This window comes from Lycorma delicatula, chromosome 2 (assembly GCF_047948215.1).
Source record: "Lycorma delicatula isolate Av1 chromosome 2, ASM4794821v1, whole genome shotgun sequence".
NCBI classification, from domain to species: domain Eukaryota; kingdom Metazoa; phylum Arthropoda; class Insecta; order Hemiptera; family Fulgoridae; genus Lycorma; species Lycorma delicatula.
Window position 1 is genome coordinate 134,109,296 of NC_134456.1, and position 16,780 is coordinate 134,126,075.

Sequence of the window (16,780 nt, forward strand, 5' to 3'; positions counted from 1 at the left end):
CTCTTTCCACTTCTGAACACTTTTCTTTAATCCACTCTTCTTTCGCATGTTTGCACTTCCTGTTTATAGCATTTCTTAATTGCCGATAGTTCCTTTTACTTTCTTCATCACTAGCATTCTTATATTTTCTACGTTCATCCATCAGCTGCAATATATCGTCTGAAACCCAAGGTTTTCTACCAGTTCTCTTTATTCCGCCTAAGTTTGCTTCTGCTGATTTAAGAATTTCCTTTTTAACATTCTCCCATTCTTCTTCTACATTTTCTACCTTATCTTTTTTACTCAGACCTCTTGCGATGTCCTACTCAAAAATCTTCTTTACCTCCTCTTCCTCAAGCTTCTCTAAATTCCACCGATTCATCTGACACCTTTTCTTCAGATTTTTAAGCCCCAATCTACATTTCATTATCACCAACTTATGGTCTATCAATGTCTCCTCCAGGGTAAGTTTTGCAGTCAACGAGTTGATTTCTAAATCTTTGCTTAACCATGATATAATCTATCTGATACCTTGCAGTATCGCTTGGCTTTTTCCAAGTGTATATTCTTCTATTATGATTTTTAAATTGGGTGTTGGCAATTACTAAATTATACTTCGTGCAAAACTCTATAAGTCGGTCCCCTCTTTCATTCCTTTTGCCCAGCCCGTATTCACCCACTATATTTCCTTCCTTGCCTTTTCCAATGCTTGCATTCCAATCTCCAACTATTATTAAATTTTCAGGAGATCAACTAAAGCGTAATATTCAGATCATCCTCCATACGACGTCAATATCCTCAGTTCACTGTAAAATATATGATATTCAAGATGAATATCAAATATTGAATATTTACTTACAATAAAAATTACTCTATACAATTCTAATTTTATATTCATATAAAAATATTTATAAACAAACAAATTAGATTATTCATTTCCTATTCATAAGTTAAATCAAATTAATGTAGTAGATAATAAAATTCTCAACTTAGATTTTCAAAACTAACTGATTCGATCACTAATTTTTAATGTTTATTTATTTTTCTGTTATTGATTTAAAAAAATGAATAACTATTAAACCATATAAAACAGTGACAATTGCAGTAATTATTTTTTTTTATTTTAAAATTTATAAAATCGGTTAAATTTAGATCGTACTTTACCTTTACGGTAAAAGATTCTACTGAGAACTGATAACTGAAAGTTTTTTTTTAATAGAATTAAATAAATGATAAATATAATAATTAATGCACATAAAATTTACACCAATAATGCAAATGATTAGAAATTATTCAGAGAAATTATCTGTAAAGGAAAAAGTTTCAAATAATAAATGTTTACGCAACATTTTACATTTTTTTGTAATTGAAAATAATCTTTCCAGTATAATCACTACCTACGTAGTTTTAAGTAAATAATGATTACTTTAAATATAAAAGTCTACTTGTGTGATTTGTACATCTTTTCTAATAATTAAATATATTTTAAGCCGAAGCAAACAAAGAATTTAACACATCTAAATCCTAAACTTTTCGAATACTTTAATACAAATTTTCGTATTTACTTACAATAAAAATTATTTTATACAATTCTAATTTTATAGATTTTAAGAATTTCATGATTTTTTGGGTTAAAATGAATAAAAATAAATAAATAAATAATAAATATAAAAAAATAACATAAATACTAAATAAATAAAATAATTTTTATTTTTCTAATATATTATAACAGATATAGATGAATTTACAGAATTTTTATTAATTTTGGTATTTATTTTAATAGGTAATTAATATTATTTATTTAATTAGTAATATTTTAATTAGCATATTCATACATTTTTTTTGCGTCTTATATTTATAAGTACGCTACAAAAAATAAATTTAAAAGTATTTTAAATAAAATTTGTGTATGATTTTTATTTTTTAACTACCTGATAAAAAAGGGATTAAATTTAATTTTTTTTATGTGTTCAATCACAAAAAATAGTTTGTGACGCTGTTAGTGTTATTTTTCTAATAGATAAACATCGTAAAATTGTAGAAAAAAGTAGAATGAAAATATGAATGATTTTTTAAAATGTATCTGCTCAACCAAAATAAATTTAATAACGTTTTTAAAAGAGAAACGATAATTATAAATAAATTAGGCTTATTATTAATAGAGCAGAATAATATTTGCATAACATTTATCTGGTTATGAATGGGTTTTTTTCATATGAGCTGCTTCTATTTAATGTTATTTACAATGTAGTAAATTAAAACGGTATTTTCCTTTTCCCAACTTCCTTTAACATTTCTAAGAAACTGACTCACGGAACGTACACAGGTAAAAAACTAAAACAGGTTTAATAAAATATTCTAGCCAATGTACCACAGTTATTTTCCTACAAATAAGGTAATGGTCTGTAAATTAATTTCCCATAATTTAATTTATTACTTTATAATTTAATTCATTAATTTCCTTTAAAAGCGTATATATATATATATATATATATATATATTTTACTAAAAGTTTATACATTTTTTTATTATATCTTATTCAACTGTAATTTTATTTTATTATTATTATTTTATAATATTAAACCTATGAATTTTGACTTTGGGTGAAGTGTGATCACCTTTTGAACATTTTTCAGGGTTGAATTATTGAAAAATTGTTTCCATGGCTTTGATATTTTTTTGTATTTTATTACTACACTAGCCGGTAAGGGCTTGCTTCGGTCGCCCGATCGCCTAGTAAGGACCTCGACCCCCGAAGCCTTTTATTCTCATGGTTGTGAGAAAACTTCGCATTTTTTATGTTCGATCAGCCTCAGGGCGCTCATCTCTTTCCTCTTTGGTTTCGTCTTTTAGTGAAACCCGACTACGCGTAGCGACACTTGATGATCTTCCTAGATTCGATCTGTTCTTAATGAAATGGAGTGAAAATGAAAGAAGAGAAATGAATAATGAAAGGGGATGTCATGTACAAAAAAAGAAAAGATAAGAAAAATGACGAAGGAAGTACACGGACTTTAGAAATACTTGAAAAAAGAACTAAATTACAAAAGGCAGAATAGTAGTAACTTTAGTAAATAATAATAATACTAGTAACTGTAGTAGTGTGAATATTAAACATTTTACAGATATTCATTAATGAAAAATGATTATTCATTTTACTTCATTATATTAGTGTTGCCACAATGATAGAAATATAATGAAGTAAAAGGATTAAGTTTTGTTTAGTTAATGAATATCTTTAATTCACAATTTCATTCCCAATGAGGTTTGGAGCCTCGATCTATGACTTAATACCTTACCTGGGATAACATGAATGAATTCTGAAAATTTGAAAGTAATCGGTGGGTTGATTTTCGCGTGATACTGATGCAAACAAACACACAAATTTTCTCATTTATATTTAACGTAATGAGATTTTTACCCCTATATATTTCCACTCATCACAATTTTCAAATAGTTATTAAATTTTTCTTTCTTAATTAGTTAAATTTTAAAATAAATTTTTTCGAAATCATCTCATACCATTTTGGTTATTATACGCTTACAGTATTGTTAAGCACTAAATATTTGCACATATTTTTAGAACCTACAGTCGGTTATTGAAAGAATAAATCACTTTATTTTAACCAAAATCTATCTAAAATTATTATGTGAGTGAATAAACTCTCTCGCACGCACACACACACACACATTTCTTAGCTACTCCAGGAAAATTCCGTTTTTAGTAATAAAAAACTGCTTTTCGTACTCCTCTTACCATAATCAAAGAACAATTTAATTTTTAAAAGGAAGAACTTGTTGCTTTTTATTTTAAAAGTTTTACAAGAAAAAAACCGTAATTTATATTTTTCAACGTGTTTTTTTTTTTTTTTTAAATGAATAATCTTTATTTTATTTTAGATAATTTTTCTTTCAAAAGTAGCAAAAATTGAGAAATATGATGGACTGTCACCTCTCCGAGGTATGACTAAAGATCGATTAACTATATAGGTTCGTAAATTTAAAGTAGCGTGAATATTTAGTTATGAGACAATAATTCTGAAATTAATAATGAAAGGGAACGTTATGTACAAAAAAAGAAAAGAGAAGACATTTTTTTGGTTGTTATATAAAATTAATAAGATAAAAATTTGTTAGCATTATATGAAGGTAAACGGAAAAACATGTTAATCAATTCGATTTAAATAAGACCTACTTATTTATGTAATTCTTCATACATTAATAGTGCAATAGATCTATACATTTAAATGTTATTCAGATAATCAAAATAACGATTACTAGAAAAGTTTTTTTTTTTTACCGTATGTTTTCTATGTGGCACTAAAATCTTACCTAGAATACAGGTGCTTTCAAGTTAAACATGGGGAGGTTTTGACGGATTTGTTCTTTATTCAATCAGGGGTACCTCAAGGAAGCGTTCTCGGACCCGACTTGTATGTCCTATTTACGGCTGACTTGCCAATTACGGTAGATACCACAGTTGCAACATTTGCTGACGTTACTGCAATTCTTGCTGTCCTCAAAAATCCGACTACTGCATCTCGTTTTATTCAAGATTATATCACTCTCCTCGAACCGTGGCTACATGCTGAAAAATAAAAATAAACGAAACAAAATCAAAGCACGTCACGTTCACCCTTCGTAAGGAATATGTCCTCCTGTTTCTATCTTCAATGTTCCGATTCCGAGTTATCAAGACTATAAATATTTGGGCATTCATCTTGATCGACGACTTACTTGGGCGAAACATATCACTTCTAAGCGGAAACAGTTGGATCTCAAGTTTAAACACATGTACTGGCTGGTAAGACATAGATCTCGGCTTTCAGCAGAAAGTAAATTATTGATTTACAAATCCGTTTTGAGCCTGTTTGGATTTACGGGCTTGAATTGTGGGATACAGCGTGCAACTCCAGTATTGACATTCCTGAACGTTTCCAAACAAAAACACTACGGAAAATGCTCAACATACTCTGGTACATAAGTAATAGCCTTATATATAATGACCTTAAGTTGCGAACCGCTCTTTTAGACAGCGTACAGTACTTTTCAAGTACTGACTTCAAAGAAAAAATATATCGTTTTGAAATGCCATTTTTTAAAGATTATTTTTTTAGTGTTTTCTTCTTGAACAATTACGAGTATGTTAGCATTCGAATTTCGCATATTATGTACATGAACACACATGTGTTTATGTTTGCGCGTGCTTGCATGAGAAAGGAAGAAGAGAGAATGTATGTATGTTTTGTGTGTGTGTTCAATTCCTCTTCTTAGATAGCTTTCAAACATTTCAATGATTTTAGCGAAACTTCGTGAGACTTCTTTGCTCTCACAAAGAAGAGATTTAAGCTAATCTCTGAAAGTAAATAATTCCAAGTAAAGATTACGTGGGTTTTGTTCGACCGATTTTTCAAATAGTTTTTTCTTTATAATACAGCAGATTTATTCTACGGTAAATCAGTTTCAATAAAATGGCCGGCCTCCGTGGCGCGAGTGGTAGCGTTTCGCCTTTCACCCGGAGGTCCTGGGTTCGAATCCCGGTCAGGTATGGCATTTTTTACACACGCTACAGCACATTCATCTCATCCTTTGCGGAATGAATTGCTTGACTGCGGACCCGGAGGTAAAACAAAAAAAAATCCTCATAATTATCTAATACTAAACATATTATTTGTTTACTTAAACAAAAGTAGAGAGAAGTTAATAGTAGTATTTTATTTTTTTTATATTAACAGATATTTATTGGATAAATGGTGAATGAAATATTTAAGTTCTAAGGCATAGTTCACCGACTTTCAATAACATTATGCTGTTTGTCTTAACATCAACAGAAATATGTTAAGGGATATGTTTTTTAAAATAATTTATTTTAATAAAATCACACTTTTGTAATTTTTCTTTAATTTTAATAAATTTTCCATTTTTCCATGAATATTTTTATTTTCTTAATGTTCTGATTTATAAAAAACGTAAAAAAGTTTCCATTGAATCTTATAATCTTACTTTCCAGTCAATTTGTATTTAATCTGTACCTGCGTGATTGTCAATATGTATTTAACAAATTTAATGAATAAATACACAGAATATTTTGTATTTTTTTAATATGACGCTAAAATTATTCTCCTTTTGAGTGGAGACAATGTGTTATACATTGTTTGCCACGAAAAAAATAACATTAATTCGTTACACTATCTGTCTAAGACATGTGTAATGACTCTAACGCTGTAAAACACCTGAGATGCAAGTGAAACCGGAGAGAGCTTTTCTTTGAGAGCAGTAATGTTTATTATACCCAAATTCCTATGATAAACAGAGTGAAGACATCATTTATAAAGACATCACCTGATACTACGCTCAGTGGAAAAGCAACGAAAACTACTTCATTTCTCAATCTTCTTAGTAAGCTAGCAGAGGATGCTTGTTTGGCTTGGTAATGGTTTGTTTTTTCAGGCCGTCTACAGTCGTTAGATTACAATACAGAAAATATGTACACCGTTTTGCACTATCATCGTCCAAGCTTTGAATTATTATTAGGTAGTCTGCCCTTTTAATAAAATATAAATCATTGACTAAAACAATAACAGTTAATAAAAAAAATGAATAAATATTAAAAAATCACAATGACCAGATAACTGTTTTTATTGGGTTTTTGGAACCGCTGATTAAATAAAATAAAAATAAAGTCTACTAAAGTTATTCTGTGTTTCGAAGTAAACTACTTGTTGATTGTCATAAAATGGTAAAATCTGTTAAAAGAAACATAAACATTTCTCCTTGTAAATAGATTATATAACTATAAATTCTTTAATTGTAAATTGATGGTGTTGCCTTATATAAAAAATATATATATACGTATAAAGTAATTAAATAATTACTGTTGAATTGAGGACATTTATTGTTGAATATGCTGTGATTGGTCCCTAGTGGTATCGATTCCGTGACGTCACTGTAGGTATAACTTTATCGCAGAGGGAGAGAAATCCAGACTCAGTCGGACTCCTGTAGCCGAGAAGTGACATTCGCTCTGCTGGCAGCTTGGCAGATGACTTAACTTTTAAAACTTTTTTAATTTACTTAAAACATATAATATGAACGGAAAAGCTGCAGAGAGAGAGCACACTGTCAAAAAATGTCCGCCCAGCCGTCTTAGGACCATCTCTTGGCAAGAAAAAGTCGACGATGATATTGAAATACCCGGTACGCCGCGAACCCCTCGAACATCTACTACACCAGGTATAAAAATATTAATTATGTCGATCGTTAATCAGTATTATAATTTAAAATAATCTTGTTACCCTGTTGTATTGATATTAAAAATATTCTTTTTAGTTTATAAACGTCATACTAACAACGGTGTCATAAAAACTTGAAATCTAATCAAAAAAAAGTATTTTTTCTTCATTGTTTGAAATGTTTATTTATTTCATTTTTATTTTATTTTATTTTATTTATATCTGAGGAAATATAGTAAAATATCTATGATAGTTGAGTGATAAAGTTATATTTTTTGTGTACAGTACGTACGTGCATTTTCAATCATTTCTCACTTCATTTCAGCTAGTGAGGAAATTTTTAATTAAAATGTTTTATGATTAAAAAAACAATTTTAAATTTATAATAACCATATAACTGGTATAAACTATAGATCTGAATAAATTGCAAATAAATTCGGTGCACGTGAACTTTCCGTTGGTTATGGAAAAACGTAAGCTCATGAATAGAATTATGCAATTTTTATAACTTTTATTATTACTACAATAACTTGTTGAAATTTTGTTAATAATTTTACAGATGGTAGCTATGTCGAAAAATATTTAAATTTTTATAATACTTTTGAGAAACTTTCATTATCTAATTAAAATTTGATTTTAAAAAAATGCAACGTAAATTATTTTTAAAAGTTTTTGTTGCATCTGTACATATAAAAGTTGTTACGTAACATTAATTAAAATTTGCATGAATGCGTTCAATATATATATATATATTTTTTTTAAATAATTACTCAAATCAGAATTATATTAGTTAATTCATAAATTGGTTTCGATAATTTTTTTTTACTGAAATACTATTTAATAAACTTAAATACTAATATGAGATGCCATTAATGTAGTATTTTATATTTAGTACCAATATCATTATATGATGAAGGCAGATAAAATTTTCGATCAATCTAGACAAAATATTTCGAATAAATACTGCGATCCCTTTGAAGTAGTTTAGTATCAGACTGTCGCTTTTAAAGATGATTCACTGCCAGCTGAAATGCCTGACAACCTGTTGACTGTTATTCTGTTAACTAAATTGTTTGTTTTTATTACATACAGTTGCACTCTATATATATATATATACCTCTTATTTTTCTTTTTGAAAAACCGTATTATTTTTCTTTTATGAATTTACGAGCCGATTAGAGTGGCGTTACTTAAACACCGTAACGTTTACTTAATCCAGTGCAGGCTGCATTCAAATTCTCCATCCATACGAGCTCTTTTTCTTTTTTCATCAAATCTTTACACTTGCTTAAAAAAAACCTTTACATTTTTATTTTATCAGATTTACTTTGAAAATATAATTATAAATAATTTGTATAATTGCAGATGCCCAAAATTAATCAAAGATATGAAAGTTATAACAGAGAGGTTTGCATAAATTAATTATTTATGTAAATTTTTAATAAATACCAATATAGCAGACACTATGTTGATCCAAGTTCCTGATTAGTTATTAGAATTTTGGGCTGTAGTAAAAACAGATTGTTTACTTAATTCAATTCTAAGATTTTTAGATGTTTATTATCTTCTGAAACTGTTAGCTGAATTTCATAGTTCTAGGTCATCAAGTATGATTTGGAAGTCGAGAGTTCCAGCGTTCAGATCCTAATAAAGTCGGTTATTTTTACACGGATTTGAATATTCGATCGTGGATACTGTGTTCTTTGATGGTTGAGTTTCAATTAACCACCCATATCAGGAATGGTCGAACCGAGACTGAACAAGACTACACTTCATTTACACTCGTACATATCATCCTCTGAAGTATTATCTGAACGGTAATTACCGGAGGCTAAACAGGAAAACAAAATAAAGGTCATCAAGTACTACTAAATCATATTCGAAAAAATATAAAAACGAGCAGAAAGTAGAAATTAGCATTTCATTTATAAAATTATAGTCTAATTTATATTTTATTACAAACAGAATGTTACATAAATACCAGTAATTAAAATCCACGTAATGCGTAATTATCCACCTAATTTTTTTTTTGGATTTGAGGATTGAATGAAACTTTGTGCTCTAATCATTGTTTTTAGATCAGTCGGCTAAATATATAGCAAAGCCCCCATTGCTGATATTCTGTTCGTAGTAACTGTAACTGAACCAGCACCTTCTCATAAGATAAAAGTAATCAAGTAAAAGATCAGAGGCCAGGATATTTTTGAGTAAGTATTTTTTCAGTAGCTTAAAAGCCCTACGTGAGCCCTATAAGTTTTCAATCAGCTGTTCCATAAAACTTACGAACATTGCCAAGACTATATTAGACCAAACTTTTGGGAAATTCTGTTCTTTCTCCGTCAAAACCAAGCGCTGTCGGATGAGAATTAATTGCGTAACCAGAACCTTACAGTATATACTTTCCTTTATTAGCTAGCAACGTGGTTTGAGGATTTTGTATCCTATATTGAGATACACGTTAATAAAACAAATTATTTTTATAAAGAATTTTTTTCTCGGTTTACAATAAAGTGGAAATATAATTTTTAGTTCTTAATTTTTTTTATTTGTTATTTTTTCTTTAGCTGTTAAAATAATTTTTATAGCCGTGATTTTTTTAAAAGAGAATGTGAAGGGAAAATTTTCCCTCTCTTTTTACTTCCTTGTACGAAGTAAAGGAATTATTGTAATCGCGAAAAATTTTGGTTTTCAGATTTCAACGGAAATATCCATTTTAACCATCCCTAAATCTATTTTTATTAGTTTCGGCATGACGTACGTACATAGGTATCTCGCTCGCATAACTCAAAAACGATTAGCCGTAGGATGTTGAAATGTTGAATTTAGGACTGTTGTAACATCTGGTTGTGCACCTTCCCTTTTGATTGCAATCGACTTGAGCAAAAAAGCCCAAAATCTAAAACATTTGAGTTTTGGACTTTTTTTCTTAACTGCAGTAATAATATTTCATTGAGAGCTTGAAAAGCTCTCAATGAAATATTTGGATCTTACAAGGGGAAGGCACATCAGTTCGAATCGGACTTCAACTCCTTTTTTTTAATGTAAAATATTTTTTTACAATAAATAATTCGGTAAAATAAAAATAAAAAATGTCAGAAGTTATTAATGAAATAACATTTTATGCAGTCTTCACTTTAAAAACGTGTGTATATGTAATTTAATAGGTTACAAGGAAGTCATGTGGTGTCATCAGATTTTTTAAAAAGCGTATAAAATCATATTTCCTTTTTTCCTTAAAATCGTGTTAATTAAATTAACTCGAAACAAAATATGATGTGTGCGTCGGAATCTGTTCAACTAGTGAACTAAAAGTAATCCTCCACGGCCCAATGAGATGAATATGATGTACGACATTAAATGAGGTGAATCTTGTACAGTCAGGCCGACCATTCTCGAGGCGTATTGAACCACATCGGTATCCGCTGTCTAGTTTTCAAATCCGTATTAAAGCAACTAACTCTTACTGGGATTTGACCTTCAGTACCTTCGACTTCGAATATCAGTTGCTAAATAAGTGATTTGTGACCAGTTAACCACAAGATCAGCCCGGGTGGCATAAGACACGAATAAACAAGCTTAAGTTGTAGAGTATGATTTATTAAACAGAGCTTGTTACTCAATTATAAAACTTGAAACTCAATCATTTTCTTTCATCAGTTGAACTTGATTCATTTATATCGAATATTAATTTTTAAGTAAAATGGTTCATAATTTTCACGCCCTAAAAGTTCTTGCAAAGAATTATTAAAGATTCTTAATGTGCTTATGCAATTGTTATAGTTAATAGTAAACAACAGATGGGTGATTTATTTTTTAACAGCTATTTTTCCTTAATTACCAACTAATTTTACTTTATCGTAAGAATCAAGATTCTGTTTACTTAGTAACCACTCGTATGTACGTAACGTATACTACTAACTTAAAAATTAATATTATTTATTCTTACCAAAGATGTAATCAACATTTTACAAGATAATCATAAAATCAACATTAACATTTTATACAGTGGTAATTTTATTTCCTAGAGCAGTTTGAAATAACTACGCTTACAGGAAATTAATATATTTTGTTTTTCAATATTGATTTTGACACGTGTATGATTTTCCAATTGTTTTTCGGAGTTGTAATAAATTAAGAAGTACAAGATTTAAAAAATGTTGAAAATAAACTAATAATGAATGATATTGTTTATAATCTCATTTGCTTGGCCTGGAAGATCATTAGCACATTTAGAACATATCTTCCCTGCTCGATGGATTGATGCTGGTCTTGTTTTTGTTTTTCATTCATTTTCCTTATGACGCCTCATAAATTAATAACTCTTTAATAATTAATAGCAACATGTTTGAAATATTATTATTCACAGAATCTATATATATATATATATATATATATATATATATATATATATATATGTAAATTCGTTTAATTTATTCTTTTTAAATTAGTTACGTATTTGTTTTCCCGTACTGATTGATTTATTTATTTATAATCTTAAATAAAAATGTTTAAAATATAGTTGAATTCTTTTGTATCGTTTTAATAAAAGTAAACAATAAGTACATATAAAATAAGCGAGTAAACAATGAATAATGTAACATACATTTTTTTAAATGTTTACAAAATTTAATTCCGTCGTCCATATATCGACATAGTGTGAATGAATGATTAATCTGTTTAAATAAGTTATATTTACTCACTCACACCACTTTGAAATCAAATTTCGAAACCTATTAGTTACGAAGGTTAATATTACATAAAAATACGTTTTATTCAGTTTAATATTTTCTAAATACGTCCGTCCAGTCGTAGATATAAGTGGACAAAGAAACTCCTAAAATTTCACTTATTTAGGAGAGTAAAATACATCCTTCCAATAATTACCCTATTTTAATAAAAATAGCAATCAAATTTATACGATTTTTTAATTCATTCTTGCTTCGGTGCTTGTTGCCTTTCTCGCGCGCGCAAGCGCGCGTGTGTGTGTGAAAGTGAAAAATGAAAATTGAAAAGGTACGAGTATATATATATAAAAAATCACGATTACATAAGGTATTTATATACAGAGCGTTTCATAATGTTCTTAGGACTTACAAAAATTCAGTACAAAAAAGTATTTCACTTACCTAAATGAAGGTTGTACGAGGTGATGCAGGGTCTCAAACGGTTTTTGCTATAATCTGTAAGTGTTCAATATGTGCTCCTCTTGTGACACGGCACACATCAACACGAAAGTTTAGCTCATGCCAAACTCGTTCTATCATTTTCGATAGAGTTGATTGCATTGATTATGCGATCCTTTAGCTCAGCGATATCGTGCAGCATTGGTGGTATAAACACCTTATCTTTCACGTAACCCCAGAGAAAGAAATCACATGGTGTGAGGTCTGGTGATCTTGGTGGCCACAGCATATTTTTTTCTCCCTACATCCCTGGGCCGGGCATCCACTAAAGTATACGCGGCCCAGGGACGTGTCCTTTTGACTCTCTAAGAGGGCCTTCCCACCCACCGGCAGTACGTCCGGCACGGTAGGTCAGCCCCCCCCCCCCGGTTCCGGATCTTTTCATATTGCCTGCCTCTAATCCTCCGCGCGCAAGGAAGACCCGGCTATGCCGTCCCCCCCCCCGCCCGCGGTGGACCGGGTCTCGGTCTTTTCATGCCTGCCTCAAACCGATAGCACCAGCCCCAGCAAGCGCCGAAGCGCCCCCAGGAACCGGCGCCACCAGCCGGGACTAGGTCTTTACTTGACCCCTGTAAGACTCCCCAGGAGTTCCCACCCCTTCTCTGGTACCGACATACCTAAGCATACCGGCCCTCCAGGACTGTCCTCCCTGCCCTATCGTCACGCCTGTCCCCCACTATGCCTATCTTCTTCCTCCTTGATTCTGAAGATTGATTTGGTTAATCAGGTATCTGCTGATGTTCATGTTTATTATGGCTTCTATTATTGCTGGCCAGGGTGCTGTTCCAAAATCATTCTTCACATCGAGTAATATGAGTAGTGGGAGGTTTCTTGTTCTCCAGGTGCCACCTCTGGTTACTAATGCCCAGTCCATGACTCGTTTGATAGCCTGTACTGTGGATCGCCCTCTCCTGAAGCTGTATTGGTCTTGTAGGCAATTCCTTTGCTCCAGCTCTTCCTGCAGTCTGCCGGCTAAGAGTCTTTCTACCGTCTTCGCCGGTTATATATGTTATTAATCAGACTGATTGGGCGATATTCCTCCAGGTCAGTATTCGCACCCTGCTTAGGCACAGCATAATGTGTTGGTATTCTTCAGACGCACGTCCTATCCAGCGCCGAGGTAATGTGTTGAGTTACTGTCGAACCTCGTTATGAAAATGGGCAGGACAACCATCTTGCTGGAAAATGAAGTCGTTGAATAGTTGAGGCATAAGCCGTAATTGTAACATATCCATGTATATCATGCCGGTTACTGTCGTTTCCATAAAAAAATAACGGCCCATACACTGCCTCACGAGAGATAGCACAAAGAAGTTTACTTTCGGAGAATTCCGAATGTGTTCCACATAAGCGTGTGGGTTTTCAGTTCCCCAAACTCGCACGTTATGACGGTTTACTTTGTCGCTAATATGGAAAGTAGCTTCATCGCTGAAAATTATCTTGTTTAGAAAACCTTCATCTAACAACATTTTTTCCTGTAACTGTAAAAAAATCGAGCCTACGTGTTTTATCTCCATCAGAAAGACGCCGGATTAATTGAAGATGTACGGTATGCATAATAAACGTTTACGGGGAACTCTCTACACTGTTGTTATCGGAATTCCTAATTCTCTGCCTGCAGCTGCAGTCGATTTTGACGGACTGCGAATGAAACTTGCACGCACACGTTCGACATTGACTTCTGAGGTTGATGTTATGGACAACCAGTTGATTTTCGCTTGCACAAGCAACCAGTTTCACTGAATTGTTTATACCATGCACGAATTGAATTGACACTTGGTGGCTCCTTATGAAATTTTAACCGAAACGCACGTTGCACAGAAATTACTGACTTTGACAAGTCAAATAAGTGTGAAATTCTAACACATAAAACGACTTCTCCCTTTCCCTGGCAGCCATTTTCTCTACTGTCGATGCCTAGCGAGCAAATGTTTTACTTACTGCCTAGTATGTGTGGAAAAAATTGTTTGAAGTACTCTTTCGTACAGTACTTGCTTTATTTTTATGAGTGAAATAGCTTTTTGTTAATGAATTTTCGAAACTCCGAAGACCATTATGAAACGCTCTGTATATATAGAGGTAATTTTATGGCTGTATACTCACAGAGCACAGCAGAGATGCGTCCTGAAGGGCAGCCATAGCAGACGCGGATGAAGAGCTTCTACATAACCCTTCCTCTAAAACTTACAATAAAAAATTAACACAAATCAGCAATTGCGACTCCTCCGGAAAAGGGGACGCATTGCTCCCTCCATATAGTTAGTGCCCCGTTGTGGCGTATTCCTGTTAGCCTATAAGCGTTAGCACCGAAAGGACTTCAGTGGACGGTCTGAAGGGGAATTACGTCGGGTGGACAGGTTTCATAAGCCTAGCCTTCCGCGGTCGGCCCATAAATGGGTTCGATAACGCTGGTTCAACAACGGATTGGAATGCAATTAAATCCGTCCTTAAAATACTAAATAATAATAAACAAAACTTGAAAAATTAGACCCGCCATTTAAAAATAAACCTTTTAAAAAACACACCCGATTAGAATCATCCAGCAGTAAGGGACTCTGTCCAGGTCTGCGATTTGTAGGGAGAAATAAACTCCCGCCAACTTTGCATTCCATTCCATCTGTATACTCGATTTTTTTATATATGCTTTTTCTTATTTTGAGATTTTCGATAATGATAATTGGCTGCTGTATTTATATTTAATTGTTGATTCTGCGTATTTTATTATGTACTCGATAGGTTACATACGTGAATACACAACTACTTAGTTTAATTTTTAAGAAAGAAACGAATATAGCACCGCAATTCTGTCACTATATTATATATATATTTAACTAAACCAAATATTTTTAATAAACTAACAAAAGGCAATCGTTATGATTGCTTTCTTATAAAAAAAAAATAATTACTGCTTCTATCTTTGTAAAAATCACTTATATTTAAATTCACGTTCAAAAAACAGAAAGAGACATGTAATTTTCCTGCTAAATATAAAAAAAAACCTTGCCAGTTAAATAATACTGAAAAAATTAAACTTGTTATGTAATTTTCCTGCTAAATGTAAAAAAACCTTGCTAGTTAAATAATACTGAAAAAATTAAACTTAAGGTATTTATATACAGAGCGTTTCATAACGTTCTTAGGAGTTACAGAAATTCAGCATTGGGCATCTACTTTTTATTAGTTGTGTAAAAAATTCATTAAATATACAAATATTAAAGCAATTAATTATTAAAGTAATATATACTGCAATTCCCATTAAGTGTGTATGTAAGCAATATATTTGTAATAAGGTAACATTTTAAATCTGAGAATGTTTGTGAACTCATATGTGTAATATATAACTTTTGTATATGTGTATGCGTGTGTGAGAGAGAGTTATATGTAAACATGAATATAGACGTACATTGAATACGAATGTACCTACCTGCATGAATGTTTCATACACCTAATCTAAACCAGTTCTGGTATGTCATTGCCGTAAACAGAGTTTCATTATTTCGTCTGTACAATGATTTAATTAGATACATTATTTGAAGTAATTTCACTAATTCTTGACACAGTTTATTAAGTGAAATGTTCAGTTACAGTCGGGTAACCTATTTCGATAAATCAAAATGAAAATTTCTACATTTAGGCAGAAATTTTGTAGATCAAATTTTATATCTCTTTTTACTTCTCTTCCTTTGGTTATTAACTCTATTTTTAATTTCATTAAAAAAAAATAAAGAAACCAAACTAGATCCGAAAGCGGTAGGGATTCTGTTTCTTCAGTGTACGAAAAATGTACATAAATAATATACCGTCCGAACGGTACCATTTCTTTTCATCATTAAAGTTTAAGTGATTACGTCCGTATTGTAATAGTTTCTCAGTTGTTATCTTAATAGTTTTATAATTTTAATTATAATTTCCTCTTGAAGATGGCAGAATAGCCGAAAATGCTCGAGGAAATTAAACTGAAATTTGGTAAGCTGTTTTTTTAAATTATATGTAATAGTAAGAAAGTTTTTAGTAGAGAGAGAGCAAACTGTAAGGAAGTGGAAAGGACTATATGAGGTTCTACAGTCAATTACGCGACTTAATTTAGTAGTATTTAAACTGATGTAACACGTTATAATTTATAAAAGAACAGGATAACAAACGTTATTCCTGTTTAGCTTCCGGGAATCACTGTCTGGTATTAATTCAGAGGATGATATGTGTGAGTGTAAGTGAAATGTAGTCCTGTTTAGTCTCAGGCCACCATTTCTGATATGTGTGGTTAATTGAAACCCAACCACCAACGAACACCGGCATCCTCGATCTAGCATTCAAATCCGTATAAAGTAATAACAACTGCCTTTACTAGTATTTGAACGTTGAAACTCTCGACTTCGAAATCAGTTG

General features: G+C 31.3%; 1 protein-coding gene across 3 annotated transcripts in view; it reads left to right on the forward strand.

Annotated features, from left to right (window-relative positions):
- Pu (GTP cyclohydrolase punch) overlaps positions 1-16,780 on the forward strand; it is a 106,635-nt gene that overhangs the window by 25,429 nt on the left and 64,426 nt on the right. The window contains exon 1 of one of the 3 annotated variants that reach the window (XM_075356265.1): positions 6,963-7,212. The exons of the other annotated variants lie outside the window; for them this stretch is intronic. Coding sequence (XP_075212380.1) covers positions 7,068-7,212 — 145 coding nt within the window. The 5' untranslated portion in view covers positions 6,963-7,067. Of the gene's footprint in view, positions 1-6,962; positions 7,213-16,780 lie in introns of those variants that run through there. 3 annotated transcript variants of the gene reach the window in all.